This window comes from Parus major, chromosome 4 (genome assembly GCF_001522545.3).
Source record: "Parus major isolate Abel chromosome 4, Parus_major1.1, whole genome shotgun sequence".
In the NCBI taxonomy this organism is placed as follows: domain Eukaryota; kingdom Metazoa; phylum Chordata; class Aves; order Passeriformes; family Paridae; genus Parus; species Parus major.
This window is the reverse complement of record NC_031771.1, coordinates 46,917,249-46,938,078: the sequence shown is the minus strand read 5'-3', so window position 1 is coordinate 46,938,078 and position 20,830 is coordinate 46,917,249. Positions and strand designations below refer to the sequence as shown.

The window sequence follows — 20,830 nt, the reverse complement described above, 5'->3', positions numbered from 1 at the left end:
GAATATTTAGTACACTTAAGATCTATTTCTCAGCTTGTTTACAATACTCTGTGAACAGATTCTGCAAATACTGGTTTGAGTTTTTTTTTCTCAAAAGGAAAGAAAACCTTTTTGTGCCCCTTTAAATTACATGTAGTGCTCTCAAACTCACATGATTTTTCAAAAAGAAGTGTTCTCTTTTCTGTCTGGCTGAGGAATCATGAGGAATGTTCTTGAGATTTGTCTGTAATATTAAAAGGAATGTAGTACTGTGAAAGTGGCATACAGTACTCATGACCTCAGTCTGCAGCACTTTAGCAATCTTCTGGAGGTAACACTTGATGTGTATGGGAAGTCGAGTCCCCTTTACAGCTTTTTATGATAATGTGTATGCTGTTAAGAGTATGTATTGGCTACATGGAGCTCTACCCTTGGTGCTTACTGTGTCAGTCCTATCACAGATGATGCTACTGGCATTCATCCAGGTCAAAAAGAACTAGATTTAAACAGATAACTCTTCTGCCCCACACAGAATACCCTTTGAATTTTAGTACAGATTCATCAGCTTCTTACAAGCATCCCTGCAAAGTTTGAGTCTCAGACTTATCACCCTCACTTATCCTTTTCTTTGTATAATGCCCATTCAAACCTTACTAAGGAAACCATGCCCAAAAGTAAGTATGTGTATGACTGTTCTTCCTTTCATGGAAGAAATATCCCCATGGTGATATTCAGCTGTTGAACTCTCCCTTATTAAGGCTGAAACAACACCTCTGTCTTGCTTTTGTAGGTTTCACAGCCCTCCCTAAGCAGCACACCTGCGCTGTGGTTAGTCCTGCTGGCTGCTACCCTGGCTACGCACCCCCAGCCCTCTGGTTGTGCTCCAACTTGTTCTCCTTTTCAAAAGACATTCATGTGTTCCCTGGTTGAGACACACAGTGCATCTTATGTACAATAGTGAGAAATGTGCTAGACCAACGTGTGTGGCTGGTGAAGCTGCTAAGAGTGGCACTGTTTATAGCTGTTTTATGAGCAGTGAGGATACAGCAGCAAAATTTTGGATCACATATGTTGAGAAGTGAAGTCATGGAGTAAAGGTGACTTGTCTTGCTGTGCACCTGCCAATCTGAAGTACTTAGGGAGCTGTTGGTAAGAATGTCACTTTAGTTCTACCCCTGGTGCATTTGCTATGCACAGAAAAACTGAAAGGAGCTTGCAAGGGCAGTCATTGGCCAGGGACTGGAAGAGCTGTAAACTTTGTTGTTCCCTGAATTAAATCTGGGTTTGAAAGTGGCTTTGTGGGAGGAATAAAAGTGAAGTCAAATCTGTTTATTAAGGGTCAATAGGCAAAAGGTTTTAAAACAAGAATTTAAGTTAATGACTGGAAAAAGTCAGGGAGGTGTAGGAGACTGTAGTGGGCCAGTCTCTAAGCAAGATAACAGAAGCCAGAAAAGCCCTGTGAAGACACTTGAGATAAGACGTGACTATAAAAGGCCTTTTTCTGAAATAGAAATTAACCGTAAAAGTTCATAACTTTTCTACCTTGAATTTCTGCTAATGCCACAGAGTAAGGAAATTCTGTCTTGGTATTCCAACTTGGAACTTAGCTGGATGTGACCCCCAGCATCTCATCAAAGTTTGAAGTTTTATCTAACTTGGAAATTTGCCTTGCTTTATGTGGGAGACTGCACCACCACAGATCACTTCAAAATTAAACTCTTCTGTGATTTTGGAAGAAGAAATTGTGCAGCATCTCAATTTAAAAAGAAGAGTAATATATGTTAATTAAAATGTTTTTGATTTAAAAATGCCAAACTTTTAATCCTATGAGTGGAGAAAAGTGTTCAAGAAGTCAGTTGAACATTGCTGTGGGTTAAGGAGTAGTAAGGACAGGAAATGCTGATCTGTGTTGATTTCTGGAAAGCTATTTTGCTACCAGTGTGCGGTAAACAGACCAGCTGATCTTTATTACATATCAAACTACTGAAATAAAAACTTTTATGCTGTCTTTTTAAAAATGCAAGTAAATACTGTGCTGTATTACCTTTTATATGCATTGTATATGTTAAAAAAATTATTTTAATTTCTTCATTCTACTACTTTTACAAAATATTCCATGTTTGTAAATAACTTATTGGTGACATAAGTACTGCTGTCTGTTCTGATACAACTAGAGAACTTCTCCTGTGGTTAAGTAGCTGTGTACCTTATCTTTTCTGTAGCAGTACTGTCTACTAAAATAAAGAAGGAAAGATACTAACAGCAAAGTATTAGATTTCTTGACATATTTTATTGAGCCTGCTCTATTGATCAGGAGGAAAAAAGCACATAAAAGCACTTTAAAATAATTCAGATGTCCTCTCTTGCTTGAGTAAGCTAGCAAAATTCAATCAAAACATCTACTTGTTTCAAGGGTTTTGTGAAAGATTTTCAAGGCTTTGTTCTGGCTAGGGTGGTGTGATATCTGAGGTTCAGCCTAAGAATCTGACCCTGGTGTTTTTCAGTCTTCAGTAGTTTCTGGAGTCTGTTGCATAAGACCAGTTCCCATCAGCACAGGTCTGTCTTAGGTTAAACAAAACCCATTTTGTCCTTGAAATCGTTAAGCTAGTGCTTGAGCCCTTGACTCACCTGAAGCCTTATGCAGAGACTGGTACGTATAAACAGGTAGATTTGTACTACAGGCATAAACATTGCATAACATCTAGAATAATAAATTATCCCACTTTATCCTTTTTTTCACCTAGTCCTTCCAGGTGATGTGTTAGCAGTTCTTTTTCTGTGGCACATTTTGCTTTCGTAGCTATACTATGTATAAAAGAAATGAGGAATAATCTTTTTTTTTAGTCTGGTCTTACCAAAAGTCAGCTGTTGCATTCAGCTGTTACTGAGTTCTTTTCATTAAAATAGTTTCTAGCTCTTTCTTACATCTCTGAAGGATAAAGACCTTGACCTCTTACACACTTGTATGTAAACTTACAGTGTGACTGCTAGTTTCAGGGGGTAAAAAAGCAGCTGCAATTTATGTGAGGGAGAAGAGCTGTTTGTTCTTCAGATGCAGCAAACCCACGCATGCTCAAAAATTACTGCCTTTTGTCATGATTTGGTGCATAAAAGCTGTAGCTATTTGTCTTGTAACTGAGTAACGTGTACAAGGAAGTCCCAGGTGTTGGTTTTATTTTGTTTGAATACTTGAATACTTGAAGCCAAGCCACAAGAATACTCAGCATTTCAGTTCCCTGCTTTGTCTCTGCAAAGTAAACATTCTCATTATAGCAGAAATAATGTGGTACGCTTTAAAAAAACCCACAATTCCAGTGTTATTTTTAATGGTTATAGATACGTGATCTTTTTCTGTATCTAATTCAGACACTCTAAACACAAAACCTTTTCCCTAGTACATTTCAGTTGTGTCTTGTGTTCAGTAGCCTTGTTTGGCCTGAGGTGATAAGAAGGTAATGCTTTGTGTTTGGTAAAGGTTTATTATTGCTTACACTGGTGTTCTGTACATAGTTTTGTGGGTTTAGGGAAATAATTTTAGGTCAGGAGCACTGTTTTTTCAGATTACAAAAATAATCTTAATCCACTAATTATATATTTATATTAAGAAACAAGTCAGAAAACACTTAAAAGTAGAAGCATGCTAGAAAAGAGGATTTGCATGGCATGAAGAAATCCTACCTATGTGCAACAGTCTTCCCTCACTGTCTCAGCAAGTTCAGATTAGTAGGCATGATTACCAATATGTATGAAAGCAGTTGGTACCTATATCACCAAGGTAACATGGGGTGGCCCCTCAGGAGATCACCTAGTTCAGCCCCCTGCTCAAAGCAGGGTTGCCTAGAGCAGGCTGCTCAGCCAATGTCCAGTCAGAGTTTGCATATCTACAAGGATGGAGACCCTGCAATCTCTCTGGGCAACCTATGCCAGCTTGTGGCTACCTTTGCAATTTAAATAAATAAATAAAATAATTTTTAAAAAAACCATTTTTTTTGTACATTCAGAAAGAGCCCACAACCTTTAAAAGACTCCAAGCAGCTTTAACTTAATTCAGGAGCAACTTCATCCTTGCTGCTTTTTGATTGAAGAGCCATAAAACCTGATTCTGTTTACATCCTAATTAATTTTTGGAGGTTTGCAAGAGATGTGGTTACTGTCATGCTACTTAATCTGGAAAAGTTCCAGCTGTGGTTAATAAACATTTGCCAAGATTTAGCCTACATCTTTATTCTAATGGTAACCTGAAAAAATTATAATATATTTATTTTTAACTACTGTTTACTTCATGTTTGTTTAATCAGCATCCAGGTCTTTTTACTCAGAGAGCCAATGTCAGAGGATACAAAGGGCAAATGGATTGTTCATTTTCCATACTTGCATAAAAAGTCTGGAGTGGTACAGGTAGATAAAAAGAGCACTAGTCTTGATCAGTCAAATAGCAGTTCCAGGGAAATGAGTATTTTGGATGTTTTTTTTTCATTCATCATGGATCATGTCTTTACTAATGAAAACAGATAAATGTTTAACATACATAAACATCACAAGAAAGTGAAGTGGTGATATGCTGCTTCTGCTGCTGCTGCATCAGTTGCCTAATCATCAGTAATAAAATTTTATTAGCAGGCTGAAATTTTTTTTAGGTCTGTAAGTGAGAACAGAAGAGTCTGTGTTTTTTAGTAAGTGTAGCACGGAAGCCAGCTGTTACTTATCAATGACATGATTCAAGCCCTAGCATGTGTGAAAATAAATAAATAAATACTCCCCTTGATTTTCCATCAACAGGCCTGCTGGGTCTCCTCAGACACAAAGTTTATTAATTACCTCAAAGTCCTTCTGTGTGATGTAGTGTCTTTCCCTACACACTGTCTGTATATGAAGTATAGGCGCTCTTGAATAGCTATTTTGTCAATATCTAAGGTGTTTTATAACAAAAAACATTGAAGAAGTTAAATTCAGTAATTGCATATATGTTCTGGTTCCATAATACCTTGTCAGGGCTTTAGCTCAGCTGTAACCCTTGCAGCACCTGCACTGCTGGAAACAGTCCTTATAGTCTTTGATGTGTGTGTTGCTAGGGGAGCTTAACTGTGGTTGAGATAGTGTCCCTCTTTGTGAGAGCTGATGTTCCTGGCTTTACCAAAGTAAGCAGAGTTCAGAAAATGCTTCAGTCCTTTGCTGCTGCCTCTGCAGCCTCAGCAAAAGTGGAGGTGGGATTGCTGGTCTCTGTGTGTATCCTGGACAGCTAAATGGTCAAACTGCCTTTGGCTGGTGAGTCCAGACACTCACTCCCACAAGAGTAAAACATGCTTATAAAAACTGCTAAAGCAGTTGCAGCTTCAAATGTGGGCAGAGTGAAATTTTATGTTTTACTGTAATTCTGATATGTTGTGCCACTCAAAATTTTTTTCTTTCGAGAAGTGTTGAGTAAATGAAACTGAGGTAGACCTTAAGCTCACTGTAGAGCAAATGCATATTTTCAGGTACTAAAGATTTGTTATACCCTTAATGTTCTTCTTGTGTATGATTAAGAAGTTAGCCACAAAGGCATGATCCCAAGGCTTTCTGACTGGTTTGTGACATATCAGAGAATGGACTTATGAATTCTTGACCCTGCTTTTCTTGTCCATTCTTTCCTGTTATCTTTGTTGAATGATTAGCTGATGACTCATGCCTTACACTGAAGGGTGAAGTAATGCTTCCTGAGTTCCTATTTTGTAATGTGTTACTTACTGTTTTAAATCTGCTAGCTATATGTGTGTGAATATCTGTCTCTGTCCGCCTATCTATCTACCTACCCTATCTACCTATCTATCTATCTATCCATATCTTTATCTTTGTTTCCTTTTCTATAAAAGGAATCCTATTAAGGTCTTTATGAGCACCCAAAATATTAATTTGATTTTCACTGTTCAAATTTTTTTTCCTTCAGAGTCCTTTGCTGTTTCCTCAGTTGGTTTATGCATATTACTGCATTATGATTAAGCAATACATAACCGTAAAAATGCCTGAAAAAACACCAGGCGCCAGGTCTCCAAAATATTCTCTAGGTTTAGGGATGCCTTTTCTCATAGGAGAGGTGGTTCTTCTGGGCTGCAATTTTAGTCTGCTGCTCCCAGACTTCTTTCTGTACTATCTGCAACCCAATACTTGTAAGTAAAGCAAGTTCCAGTTGATGCATGACAGGGGAAATTTGTTTTGTAAGGAAATTAGCACACTTTGCATGGATTTTTCTCAAAGTAGCTTTGGTAAATAAAGAAGCTGGCAGAATTAACAGTTGTAATCATAGATGCTGGCCTCACATTTTTCATTACAGCAGGAGCAGCACAGGCTGCAGAAGAACCTTAATCTCCTAGGTCATTCAAAGCAGAGTGATGTAACCAGGCGTTGGCCTCGCAGCAGCTTAGCAGAGAGCGTAGGCATATCAGTACTGTTCAACCATATCAGCAACTGAGACAGTTTACTGTCACTCAAAACATGGCTGTTTGGGTTCTAATTACAGCATCTGTGATCTGTAGCTGACTGCTGTCTCATACTGATGCCCTGCAAATCATACTGTATAAGAGGTAATACTATTTAAAGAGTGTCATCTAGGATAGTAGAATAAAAATTAACATCTAAAATAATGAATATAGTTGCTAAAAAGTACAGCTATTTACATTTTTTTAAAGAAAACACCAAATTGCAGTAACAATGTAATATGCTATTATGAAGGGGAAAGTAAATTTGCAAGAGATTCATTAACCTACATGACATGAGTGTTTGAGTAAAAGAAGGGGGTGAAAAATACCAGAGATTAAATAACTTTACCAATTAATTAGTCCATGGCTTCTTGTACACTATCTGAAGTACTTTTGTCTTTCATTTTGAGTTGGAATTTGTCATGTTACACTGGTTGCTTCAACACCAAAAGTTTTACTGAGGATGAAGAGCATTTCAAGGAACAAAGCTCTTTTGACAAAGTGTTGATGATGGTGAACTCCTGGCAAGGAGACAAATGAGAAATTCCTGTTCTTAGTGTTCTACCGCTATAATGTATCTCTTGAATAAATACAAGATCACTTCAACTGGTTTTTTATTTTTGAAACTAAATCAAAGTATCATTCCAGGAAAATCACTACAGTGAGTCTCTTAATTTTGCAGTTTGTTTGTCATAAACCACTGGATGCTAATGTCCATTCTTTTCCCCCTCCTGTAGGTGCCTGAGATTATAAGCTCTATTCGACAAGCTGGAAAAATTGCCCGTCAAGAAGAGTTTCAGAATAATCTCTCAGATGTTGAAGACCCTTTTGCCAAAAAGTTTGAGGTGCTGTTCTGTGGACGGGTAACAGTAGCACATAAAAATGCACCTCCAGCACTCATAGATGAATGCATTGAGAAATTTAATCGTGCAAGTTGTACAAATAATTCAGATTTCAACTCATCCCCCCAACAACATGAAACTTCCAGTAACTTTGGAGGCTTCTCTTTCAGCAGCAAATTGCGGTCTGTATTCCAGCCCTTGGTCAATGAAGAGGAGGAAAAAAGGCCAATTCGGAAATCTTTTTCTCAACCTGGACTTCGTTCCTTTGCTTTTAAGAAGGATTTCCAAGAGGGAAGCCTTAGGAGTAACAGCTTTGTCAGGTCTTTTGAAGAAGATGCAATTTCACTGAACCTAAAAAGTCAACTCGTCTATGGACACAGTGTTGTGCAGCCAACTGACATTGCAGAAAACCGGACTATGTTGTTTACGGTAAAGCAAGATTTGTGGCATCTGGTGGCATTTTCACATCTTGGAGTTTGGAGTGGCAGACACCAAAGCAGATGTTCTGACAGATGGCAGTTACTTCTTTGATAACTTAATTGCAATTACCAAAGCCTAACTTAAACGTGCCTATTTCTCTGGAGAGCAGTACTTGTTAGTGCAAATTGGTTTATATATTCTAAATAAGTTTATATTAAATAGTTTAAAACAGTACTGCCTGAAACCTTGGGCTTCTAAAGAAAGCGTTTAGAAAGTTACTGCAAGTCAGTAGGTAATTGTGCAATTGCAGAATGGTATGTACATTTACACTAGCTAGTAACAGCAAAGATAAATTTCCAAGGGAATTAATTACCTTTAACTAGAGCAGGACTATAACTGAGAGCTAGTAGACTTTGTCCCACGATAAGCAGTGTAATTGATGAAGGTGCTCCTGCTGCCAACATGTCTGTGTAATGATGGAGTAGCAGTGTTAATAGCTTTCTACGCTACTCCACAGATGCCTCCACTCCTGCCCTGCTGTGGTGAGCAGCAAAACCCTTTTCCAAGAACTAAGAAGCAAGTAAGGAATGTGGTATTTGCTCCTCTTACAATCCTCAAGATAGATAAGCTGTGTAACATATTTTACTTAGCTTGTGTCTTCTGAGTATAGTACAGACCTGGAGCTGATACTGTAAAGACTTTCCTAAGGTCATCTTGGATCCATCAGCTGCTGTTGGATCGCTCTTAAGGCCAGTAATGGAGTGGAGTGTGTGCAATTGTAGCAGGTTTTTTAAAGCAGGAAAAGAGAATCCTTTAGAAGGATTTGCCACTGCGTTGTATCTGTAAAAAGTAGCATGCAGAAACCATTGTAGTCAGCTATATTTGAATTAAAGCTTCTGTTTGGTTGTGGCAGGCTGACATCAAACGGAGAGTGTAAGAAGTTGGAGAGGTGTTTCTTCCCTAGTAAAAAGAAAGGCATGTTCACCTTCTTCCCCTGAGCATGTATTTCACATAGAAAATATAGGTACCCTTTGTAATAGTAATGCCTAATTTTAAGTAAATAATGATTCCATTATTGATTCATGGCATATGTTTCAGAAATAGATTAAAGTTGGGCTGGGTAGGTCCAGATCCTCCACTCCAGTGAGTGCATTTTTAATTTATACTAAATAGTTGCAACAGTTCTGAAAGACATCTACAGTTTCAGCCTGAATATGTCAGTCACCTGCTGGCAGGCATGTTTCCAAAATTTGCTCAGTTGGCTTTGTGTCCTGGGTTGCATTTTGCCTGGGAAAATATTGTTTAGTATGCACAGCTGTATTCTTTTCCTATTCAGCCAGTGTAAATTCAGCTGAATATAAGGAAGTGAAGTAACTCTAGTTTGTGCCTTCAGAATCCACAGGCAGTGGCTCACGGCAGAGCTGACTTTGTTGGTTACCTGTCCCCTGTGTTCAGCAGGCTCTGAGTCAGGGAATGCAGGCGGCATGCTCAGGTCTCAACAGTTTGTGGCTACATAGGAAATGCTTACAATTAACTTGATATCCAGAGGGGAAAAAAATGGTTGGTATCTTCTCAGCTAGTTACTTAGATTTTCCCCTGGACTGAAGCAAAGGTTGGTTGATGCATGAAGTATGAAAACATATTCAGATTAGTTATGTGCCAGCTCACTTCACCTGATTCAAACAGTCCTGATTTTCATATATTTTCCTGAAGAACTGCTTTCCTAGCCAGTTTCTTGGGATCTGGGGGGGAGGAGGGGGTATGTTTAGGTTTTTCACCTGGCTGTATATTGGGGGCAGGGGGGGAAAGAGGTTCAGTAGTTTGGGTTTTTTCCCTTTATTCAGTTAACTTCCAATGATCACTACTGCCCTGGGGCCAAATGTGAAAGAATTATGTGGGACTGAGAAATACGGAGGAGCCTCTTGCTGCAGGGAGGGGCAGACAGCAGGCTCAGGAGGCTGCTGAGTAGGTGCTGGAAGAAATAGCCCCATGAACACATGCAAGGGGTCAGCCCCAGGGACAATACAGGGAAACCAGCAGGCATCTGGGGAAAACCATTGTGACTGGTTGAAGTGAAAGAAGAGGTGGAAGGTGAATGCACAGGATTTTAGACATAGAGAGGTGGCACATTGACTTGATCTAACACAAGGTTCATCCCTTCCCCCTTTCTAGAGAAAGTACAGTTATATTGGTGCTGCTGATGTTTTTATGTGCATCTCTTGGGATTTGGTAGTGATTGAAGCAGGTTTCTTTCTCTAAGTCACAGTCATAAGTGGATCCAAATTCCACCTGCCTTCCTAAAATCTGACGTGAATCTTGTTTCTAGCAGTCTCTGACATGCTAGAAAATATGAGGAATTTAAATTTTTCTGTTACCACTGTACAAAGATGTTGCCAGAAGATGAACAAATGAAAACAATAGTTTCAGCTTAAAAATGCCCTTTGCTCATCAGTACTTAGCATCATTTTTTTTTGACTGCACAAATGGCCTACAGATTAAATTAGATTAGAAAATTTACTCCAGTAAATTCTTTTGTATAATTTTTTGAGTTAAGTGCTTTAAATTAAATGTTATGTAAATAAATAAATAAAACCCTAAAAGAATATTAGGTGGAATACAGGAAGAGGCACACACTTGGATTTAAATTTTAGAGCACTCTTATTAAGTAGCTTCTGTGACTGTGGTACATTCCAAGACTGCAGAAAATAAGAAAAGGGAGTGTGAGTATATTTCTCTCAGTGCAGAGTAGCTTACTTATGATAAAACATTGCTCTCATCTGTTTAAATGTTATTTTTAGTCTCTTGTCTCGTTAAACCTCAGTGCTGTAATGCACAGAGCTCTCAATGCCAAATCAGTGTTTCAGTGTTCTTTCTGGTTATGTTAATATGTTAATAATAATATTTTAATTGGTATAAATATACGGGTATATATAAAAAAATTGAGTTTTAAATTCAGGAAACATTTTTATAGTGGGACAGAAGGAAGTGTAATGTTACTTGTTAGTACCTTGCAATTTATTTTGCTCTTTTTAGATTGGCCAGTCTGAAGTTTACCTTATCAGTCCTGACACAAAAAAAGTCGCAATTGAGAAAAGCTTTAAAGAAATATCCTTTTGTTCTCAGGTAAGATTGTAGCGTATTCTTTTTCTCTTTTTTAATTGTTTAAACATTCTCTACTTGTGAATGCTCATGTAATCCTCTCTCTTTGCACTCCATATGGATTCTCTCAACAGCAGTTTCAGTGATTGCTATTGAAAAGCTGTTAATTAATCAGTAATTTTATAAGACCATCATTCTTCTTTCATGCTTTGAATTGTGATTTCTGAGATAAAGACTCACTTCTGTGTGCAGTGGATGAATAATATTAGCTAGAAGGAACATACTGGTCAGAACACACTCTTGTTTGAGATTGCAGTGAGCGTGATTCACAGTTGTGCAAATCTTGGGATATCTGAGCCATATTTTTCAAGAAGTAAGAATGAAACAAGAAAACTTATATGTAAGAGTTATCTGAAAAATACTTAAGAAATATGTTCTTTTCAAGAGTATAAGTTGCATGTATTGAAACAAAGACAGTCCTCTGCCGTGCAGAGGTAGTGTATGTGATGCACTGAGGGCAGGAATGTGTCATAGCCTCCTCATTCACTATTAATCTCTGTTCCTTGTGCCACAGAGTTTGCTTCTCAGTCCTTCTGCCTAAGTTGGTTTTGTTTGTTTTGTAGATTTTGTTGTCTATAAATTACTTTGTTTTTTAATTTGATGACAGTAGCTTTCATCACTAAACATACAGGCACATACATATTCTGAAAACATCAGAGTAAAATACATTTTGAATAGAGTGTATTAATCTTTTGGTCTGCCATACGGGTCTTACATACTTCATCCATTAAAAACAAAACAAAAAACCAAACAATGTCTGACTTAATTGAAATTCAAAAGATTCATGAAGTATTAGGTTCTATAACAGGACAATTTTAATGGCCAGATGTCTTTAATGTAGCTGTAGCAGAGATAAGTGATGTATAATAAGTGTAAGACGTATAAATGATATATGTAATGCTATATTGTTCTTTTCTTCCTGAAAGAAATACAGATACAAAACATTGAGAGTAAATATGACTATTTCATTGCTGTTGTTTCTTTGCTAGGGAATTAGACATGTGGATCACTTCGGGTTCATCTGCAGAGAGTCTTCAGAAAATGGAGGCTTCCACTTTGTTTGCTATGTGTTTCAGTGTACAGATGAAGCACTGGTAAGTGAAAGAAAAGAATAGCCAAATAGAATATTAGGCCCTAAAAGTCTTCTGTTGCTCCATGCTCTTTATTTTGCTGTATGTCTTCAAATCTTGTTCCACTCAGAAATACAAGTATTTGAAAAACGTAATTAGTATAGCAGTCTGCAAGAGATCTTTTCATTTGTTTTGGGGGCAGAAGTTAAAACCCTATTTAAAATCCACTTCCTTTCATTTCACAAACTAAGTTAGACCTTATGCCTATTTTTCGGGGAGAGTTTTCTCTTAGAGCACCTGTTCTGAAAATCAGGACTACACTCCTGTGCTCTAAGTAAGACCTGTGCAGCACAGCTGCAGTAAGCTTTTTTTGTCGTAGACAAAAAAGGGGTTTGAGATAGAGAGTAGGATCTTTCATTAGAGCACAGTAATAAAATTGCGGGGCCTGGAAGAGCCATGAGTTCATGACGAGTTTTATCGTGTTTGTATGTTTGTCCACAGAACCAACATAGGAACAGCTTGTCTTTTTAATTGTAAGCACATTCCCAAGCAAGGGGCAGTATAATTCTAAAAGACTGTTGTGTTTGTGTTAAATAAAACAGTGGAAGACTGAAATTCTGTTCTTTTGCACACCATTCTTTTCAGGTTGATGAAATCATGATGACATTGAAACAGGCTTTCACTGTGGCTGCTGTGCAACAAACTTCCAAGGCACAGCCCCAGCTCTGTGAAGGGTGTCCTATGCAAAGTTTGCATAAGCTCTGTGAAAAGATAGAAGGTGAGGTTTAAAGCATTTTCTGGGTGAATGTTTTTTCTTGCACTTCCATTGGGGGACAGTATGTAAAATCCTAAAGAAAATTAATGCTTAAAAAGAGTTTGGGACTTGGGGTAGAAAGTTGAAAGCCAGTTCTTTTATTTAGAAGACTGTAGTGACAGGTTTTCTGTAAAGTAATAAGAATTTTCTGACAAGAGTTAAGCTCCTTCATTGTGTTTTGGTTGAACTTCTGAAAACTATTTACAAGTGTAAACATCAGTGAGTTGCAGCTTGTTTGGCTCTATTAGCCCTATAAATGCAGAAGACTGTAGATAAGGAGCCTCTGAAGGAGAGAGGCTGCAATAGCTATGACCTGCTGTCCTTCTGAATCCACTTAGAAACTGGTATTATGCTATCACTAAGTAGGAACTGAACAATATGCTTTTAATATGTGTGTTTGTGGTGTTCATCTATGCTCCTTCATGAAAATGCAGACATTAGAATTGTAGTTGTTGCCCAGAAGTTCAAGACATAAAAAACTTCTTTATGTTTCAGCAAATCTCACAGTTAGGTTTTGTTCATTTAAGTGATGTTTGGGGTGAATAAAAGGCAACAGCAGCTTGTCAGATCATGTGATAGTAGCTTGTTGGCCTAAAACCTGCCTAATGTTAATTTGATGAAACTGGAGAACTTCCAAAATTACTTTCACTCTATTTTGGTTTTCAACTAGCTGTGACTGTTGGGAAGTTTTTTTAAAAGCAAATGTTCCTTAATGCCTTCAATCATGCCATCTTGTTAATTGTATTGTCTGCTTCTGAAGGAGATACTATATGATCAGAAGCTGAAGTGCACAGTACTGATGGTTTGCTATTTTTCCATAGAAAAAAGAGGAAAGGAATTTAATCCAGGATGAGAACAGAAAAAATAATCTGAATGGAAGGGTGGTCTGCTTTAGACTGTCAGTAAATGTTTCCATCAAGAGGCAAAGTAAGACCTTCACTAACAAGCAATAAATTGACTCATTTTCAGAAGGGCCCAGAAATTGGAGAAAATGGAAAGCAATTCTATTTATACCATAAACAAAATCCAAGCAGCACTGCACAAAACACCAACGAAACAGTCTACTAAAATGCAGTAGATTGTGGGTTTATTTTATCTTGTGTGATAATGAAATCTTCAGCTAAGAGTATAATCCTGGTCTATGCTCAGTAAATCTCCTCATTGCAGAGTTCATGTCCCTCATTTTAAAGACATGAGTTTAGCAGTAGCTTTAAATTAACCTAGAGTTCTTTCTAATGCCCTCTTATGAAATCGTGGAATGGACCAGCTCAAATAATTGAGCAGCTTAGGCTTAAACCGTGAGCATATTTATGTGATTGATTACTTCTGAAAAAATTCACCCTGTAATTTGTTCTTCTTCATTCCTCTTGGTGTAGGGTTGCACCCTTCTAAGACTAAATTAGAACTACAAAAGCATCTAACCACACTAAATAACCAGGAACAGGCCTCTGTTTTTGAAGAGGTTCAGGTAAGCTTTGTTTCCTACAAGATTTTAAAGCAGCTGGTGGTTTTTTTTAACATCTGTATAAAATACAGAAGTTTTTTTCATTTTTTTGCAAATCATTCATTATTTTATTTAATAGGTGGTTAACCAGCTTGTGCTTTAATTTCAGTTGTTTTTCTTGAGCTCTTAAAAACTTACCTTTTGATGAAAATGACTATTTTACTATTTTTTTTCCCCAATTCTTGCTTTCCATGAAGATGTTGCCTTTTCACTGAGTAAACTGAACACATTTATGGCAGTAACTTGTACTGTGAGGGCATTCAAACTGTTAGTTTGACCAAAACAAATTACTGTACTATTCCCAGATCAGAAAATTTCTTGCCTAAAATTTATTCTAGATCTTAATTCATGTCAAACTAACTAAAGAAGTTAAACTTCCTGTCTTCTTAATTAAATCTATTTTAGGACGGAGGAAAGCATAGCTGGATTTAAGAGATGATGTGCATTGTAGCAAATGTCATTGGGATTGACACACTGTTGAAGATTAGGAAATTTCAGACTTTTTAAAAAGCAGTGTTTCCTTCCTCTCTTGAGGCTTTTCAGTCTCTTTGTGTGTTTCCACGTGGCAGTTTATCACTCAATACCAAATTTGGAAGTTATTTTGTAGGACCAATTCCATGAGCTAAGTAATTTCTTAGCATACAGCAGCCAGCAGCACTGGTGCCTTTCTGTGTTCTGCACACAGTCTAAAGCTTCTAGTAGTCACAGGAAACTGTTAATTGCTTCTAGTGATGGTCTGCAAACCATTAACTTAGTAAAACTAAGGGTAAAGTACAAATTTCCTGCCCATCTTTCTCAGCTAACTTTTTCAACTGGACAGCCTGGAATGCTGCATTCTTGCAGATCCATGTATTGTTACCATGATTTGCATTTTTAGGTAACTGTCTTCCTGTAGTACTTGTATTATTCTAATGTGCTACCTTGGCATTAATTCATACTGTATCCTCTGTGTTATATCAATAGATTTCAGGCAGCATGTTTTTCAAATTTAAGTTTCTGGGGTTAAGTTCTTTAATAAATTGGTTTAAAATCTTCTCTTAAAATAATTCCAATCTTAAATAATCAAAAAAAAATGCAGCACAGATAAATACGTTTACCTTGTGCACTATTTTTTGAAAAATCAATGTCATTTCCCAAAAAGTAAATGTCCAGTGTGAAGGATTTCTCTGAGAACTGTTGTGAATCCTGTCTCTAGGACAGTACTCCATATGTGCTGCAAACTCAGAGCTACAGTGGTTCAGTTTTCTTTATATCAAAAGAAAACTGTCAAAATTATTTTTAAAGCCTTTATTTGCTTGTGGCAGTTTGATGTCTGTACAGTTGTCCTCTGTCTTAGGTGTAAATTCTGCTGTGTATGAAGTGAGGTCAATGTGTTTGTGGCTGTGTGGTTCTTTGCCTGGGACACTGGTGTCCTCTGGTGGACTGGAGTAGTAGCATTAACAGACTAAACTTGTTCCTACCTTCATGATTTATTACAGTGACAAATGAAAAGAGTTAATATTTGCTGACTGTCACACAAATGTATAATTACTGTGCTTGTGGTGTTTTCAATTACAGAAATTAAGACCACGAAATGAACAAAAAGAGAATGAGCTGGTTATCTCTCTTTTGAGGAACATGTATGAAGAAAAACAGAAGGACCATGTTCATGTTGGAGAAGCAAAACAGGTAAGTAATAACCCAGTTCTAGTTTGTGTAAGGAGAAACCAGGAAAAAAATTTCTGTTTGATTTTTATATCTTTCCGAAGGTCAATTTCCATCACTTGCAAATTGAAACTTCAGTGTGTTAGCAGCGGTGAATACTGGGTTTGCTTATGGCTCATAAATTATTGTCATGTGCCAAAACAGATATCTCCAATTTTGAGGTCCCTGAAAACTCCTGGGTCTGATTTCAGGCCTAGGAGTCAGAGGTGCAAACAGGGCAGACTACTAAATTGTTTATTTGTTCTCACTGCAATGAAAATTCAATATATGTGAGAGAATGTATAATGAATTTGTGATTGCTCTCAGCTGATCTGTGGTATTTGCCATCTCACTGTCACTGTAATGACAACACATTGGATTTGATCATTGATAAAGCCTATTACATTTACTCAAGACTGAAAGTTATTTCTTGTGTGCAAACAACCATTTTAAGTGGCCTTAAAATGAGGAGGATTGCTGCAGAAACAGCAGCAGAGACTCTCATCCATGTCCAAAGAGTTGAGCTACCTTTTATTTTCTGTCAGGTTCAATCAGTGTTGTTTATCTGGCTATATATATAGCACAGTTAAGGTTTTTCCAAAGGGATTAGTAATTTTGGATGCCTTGGTTTGTGAGTAGCTACCTTGAGACAACTTAAGAAGGTTAGTATTTAAAAAAAAGATTCCATTCATTCTCTGAAAACTTTCATTTCCAATTATTGAGACCCTTTTAAAACTCTTGGCTGTCCCTCTACTGTTGGTTGGTAATTCCACTGTGATGATTGCTGTCAGCCATTTGTGTGATATAAACTAGCAAATGAATATATGGAGAGTTATTACACATGGGAAGAAATTGGGAAAATAGCAGCAAATCTTCCTTTACTGTATTTTCACTTTGTTAATCTCTTCTCCTTTTATGGCTTACTAGCTAATTATTGACCCTCCTGAGTAAACACAGAAAATTACATATTTCACTCTCTGATTTATTGTCTTGGGCATCCACCAGAAACACACTTTTAAGAAAAAACCATTTCAGCTGTGGGATAAGAGGAAGAAACATGGCCTGAGGTCCTCTGTCATCATACATGAAATATTTTTATTTGGTGTAATGCTAGCTCATGGTCAAATAGTCGTCAGTTACAAACAGCTTGGAAATTGGGATATACAAAGTGAGATAAGATCTTAGTATGTCTTCAATGATTGGAAAATTTATAACGCCTGCTGCAATCTGTTCACTCAGTTCCTGAAGCCAAATTGGTTAATCTGACATTGCAAAGATGCCAGTGTTCTAAGAAGAGAACTGACTTCCCCTCATTTGTCTCAGCATAACATTTTATATTTACTCTGATAATTTATCTCCAGGCCTGTGTAACAGTAGATACCTTTGAACACATACTCTGTTATTTGTCTTGGCAATCATTAACCCATGACACCCTGATGTCCCTGTTCCCTTCCATTCCGCATATTCACTTTCATGCTTTTCATTGCCTTTTTTAAAATATATATATATATAAATCAGGAGAGAAGAAAGACGAAATGTGATACTAGTACATGGATCTTGTTCACTTCAAAATAAGTGTCTTTTCTTAAGAATGTAATAACAAGCTGCATCTGATTTACCCTTGGAGAATAAGATGAGGGAAGGTGTCATGGTTTAGGAATGGTACACCCCATTCAGTGCCCCCACCAAGACTCTCCAAGCCAGGCACCTACCTTGGTGATATGGAGAGGACAATTGGAGGCACAAAAGGCAAAGATCACAGGCTGAGATAAGAACAATTTACTGGAAACAGCAATGAGATAAGAAAATGACCAGTGATAGCAACAATACTAGTCACAGAGAGTACAAGAAAAGGAATTATTCACACAGAATCCACCCCTCAATGATAGATAGTACTGGAACACTCCCTCCTGACACTTTTTTTGCCTGGAAGAAGCCTCTTCTCTCTGAATAGAGACCTTTTCCCCCTACCTCCAGCAATGACAGATGGTATAAAATATCCTTCAGGTTCTGGCCATGGCCCCTCCTGGCTACTGCAAAAATTAACCTTGTCCTGGCATAACCAGGACAGAAGGTAAAAAGGAAATACAGAAACCTGTAAAGTTGTCATACTGGAAATAGGATGCTTTAAAATTACATCTAGGCAGGACAATTTGGTGATGGTTGTATCATTCAGCTAGTAATTGCACAGATCAAGCATCCAGGAGCTCTGAATTTAGGGACAAGCAGAGAGGGCTATGGTGCCTGTCAGCTTCAAGATAAACCTCCCAAAACAGCCTTGATAACTGAGCTCTGGTTTCTACTGCAGGTGCTGGGTTTGGAGAGTAATATTTGCATCATAGTATCATTTTTATATTCACTGCATTAGTATTCACCGGGACTAAAAATGGACTGAAATATTATTTAAGATGCAAAACTCTCAATTGAGTGTTAGCTTTAAGGTCAAGTGTTTCTAGTGGTGAAATATATGGAAGAGTTAGGTTGTTACACATCTTCCGGGCCCTTTGAAGGACCCATTTTACTATAATGGAGAAAGTTGAGAGTTGCTGTTAATGATGAGATTTTGGTTAATTTCTTAGTTGAAGAAAAGGAAATCCATGAGAAATCTCTAATCTGTTACACTTAAACATTTAGAAGTTGTACAATTCTACATTGGTGTAAATGAAAATTTGTCAACGGAGCCATAAATTCGTACTGAAAATGCAGTTCTTCGGAAGCATGCTAGTTCACTCAACATATTTCCTGTAAGAGATTTTCTGTCCTTACTTTAGGATAGCTTGTTAAACTTCAGTTCAAGTATCACTACAGAAAAAGGCATGACAAGCTGAGGACACCAGGAAAAACTATTGATTCAGGTTATAGAAGTCTTCAAACTATTGACTGATATTTTCTCCGTGCTGTTGAGTAGTTCACATTTCTGTTTTTTAAATGCTTGCAGGCTTCACAACCTCTTCCTGAGAATGCTGTAAATGAAGTGCCCAGCAGTGCTTCAAGATTCAGATTAGACATGTTAAAGAACAAAGCAAAAAGGTCTCTTACAGAATCTTTTGAAAGTATTTTATCACGTGTAAGTATCTTCATGTTTATTGTCTTTGAACATAATATCATCGCTTTGCTTATTTGATAGAAAAGTCTTATTTGTTACCATTTCAGGCTGTAGTCCAAAGGTTATTAGAGTCACAGTGACAAAAATATTTGAGTGTACATCTTAGAAGACAAAAAAAGCAGGGCTTTGATAGAGAGAAGACCAAGTCCTAGATGAAGTGAACTAATTCCTAGATAAGAAAGCATGCCTGTAGGCATTCAAAAAAATTAATATGAAGTTTAACATGAGGACTTATGAAAGGCAGGAATTCGTTTATTTCTCTTTTGGATTTAGGAAATTAAAACAGTAATTATAATTGTTCACTGCTCTTTATGTAGAGGAAAGCTACTAAGGAGCTGACTAAGCATTTCTAATGAGATGTGTTTATTAGTGACACAAAAATGATGAATAGTGGGATATTGGAACTTTTAAATCCTGTAGATTATTTGAAGGTAAGGAATGTAAAGAATGGCACTAAGAGTATGAAGGCATCTATGCAATATTACATCTGGTAAAATTCTCTGTAGACATTGTCTGGAAATACTGATTAGTGAAAAAATCTTGAACTTCTGCATGATAGTGATTCTTTTCCAACCTAGTTAGTTCTATGATTCTGTAAAAATGTTTATCATGAACTGATCACTGAAATTAGCTGCTGAAAGTGAACAGCAGCAGTTTGAAATTAAATCAGACATCAAGTTTAATCACAATTGAAATCTATGAAGTGTCTTCTCATTCAAATATACTTCATTTTGCACCTCATGAGAAAAGTCTGAGGAAAATAGTAGGAGGCTTGGAAGGACTTCTGCTTGACAAAGGATCAAAAAAATCAGACCTTCTCCCTTAAAACAAAAGAATTATGACAGAATGCCAAACAACAAATATTCAGAAACAAAAATTTCTCATTTATAGTCAGCTAAAAGTTACATTGAAGCAATATCTAGTACAATTTAATTGTTCACAGACAAGCAAGTCATAGTGATAAAACTAGGTTTTCAAAGCTTGTTTCATCTAATCCATCCTTTTAAGACAAATGGTAGCAAAAGCATAGTTTTCCTGTTACCATGGTACATACAGAGATGATTTTTAGTTTCATATCTCCTCTCGTTACTTCCCAGACAGCATTTCTAGAATTCACCCCATCAAATCCTGCTGCAGCTGTGCTCAGGATATGAAACAATGTTCCTGTTGTTGCATTAGCTGTAGTACTGTTCTAATATTTTTCAGCTTGTCCTGACTGGTATAAGCTGCACATAAGCATAGCTGTACATCAGTTGCATTTTCACTGGCATTGCTGTTTTGATGGAAACTCTTGATTTTGGTCAGATCTGAAGCCAGAAATTTTGGCTGAACTTCAAAGAGAGATAGTCGCTGTTGTGAATAATGACATTTTATATTTTACCTGGAATAAAACTTCAAAGAGAATGTGAGGTTTAACTTCAGAACATTAAAAAATTATATTATTTAAGGTTAGGAAGATACAAGTTTCATAATGTGTTAGCACATCAGAATTCCTCAGATATTTTTCTTGGTTACACAAAAACATTACTCAAACAAATGATACAAAAATACTGTTCACAGATTCTATGGAAATATTTATGCTTTTTGATTTGTAGGCACTGAAATCGCAATACCAGAAATTGTTTCCCGCATTGTGAATTTATATGGGTTTAGTCCTTTGTAAAAGACATCCTTTTCATTTTTCTGCATCTTTGTAAGTACCTAATACATAAGGTACTTTAACAGTAGTTCTAATAGATGTGAACTATGTGATTATGTACATATCATGGAAAGCACATTACTATTGCCCATGAGAATC

General features: G+C 37.0%; 1 protein-coding gene across 11 annotated transcripts in view; it reads left to right on the top strand.

Moving 5' to 3' along the window:
- TBC1D1 (TBC1 domain family member 1) overlaps positions 1-20,830 on the top strand; it is a 99,159-nt gene that overhangs the window by 39,408 nt on the left and 38,921 nt on the right. For all 11 annotated transcript variants that reach the window (XM_015624245.3, XM_015624246.2, XM_015624243.2 and 8 more), the window contains 7 exons: positions 7,172-7,705; positions 10,730-10,819; positions 11,845-11,949; positions 12,571-12,703; positions 14,116-14,207; positions 15,801-15,911; positions 18,865-18,993. In XM_015624245.3, coding sequence (XP_015479731.1) covers positions 7,172-7,705; positions 10,730-10,819; positions 11,845-11,949; positions 12,571-12,703; positions 14,116-14,207; positions 15,801-15,911; positions 18,865-18,993 — 1,194 coding nt within the window. The remainder of the gene's footprint in view (positions 1-7,171; positions 7,706-10,729; positions 10,820-11,844; positions 11,950-12,570; positions 12,704-14,115; positions 14,208-15,800; positions 15,912-18,864; positions 18,994-20,830) is intronic.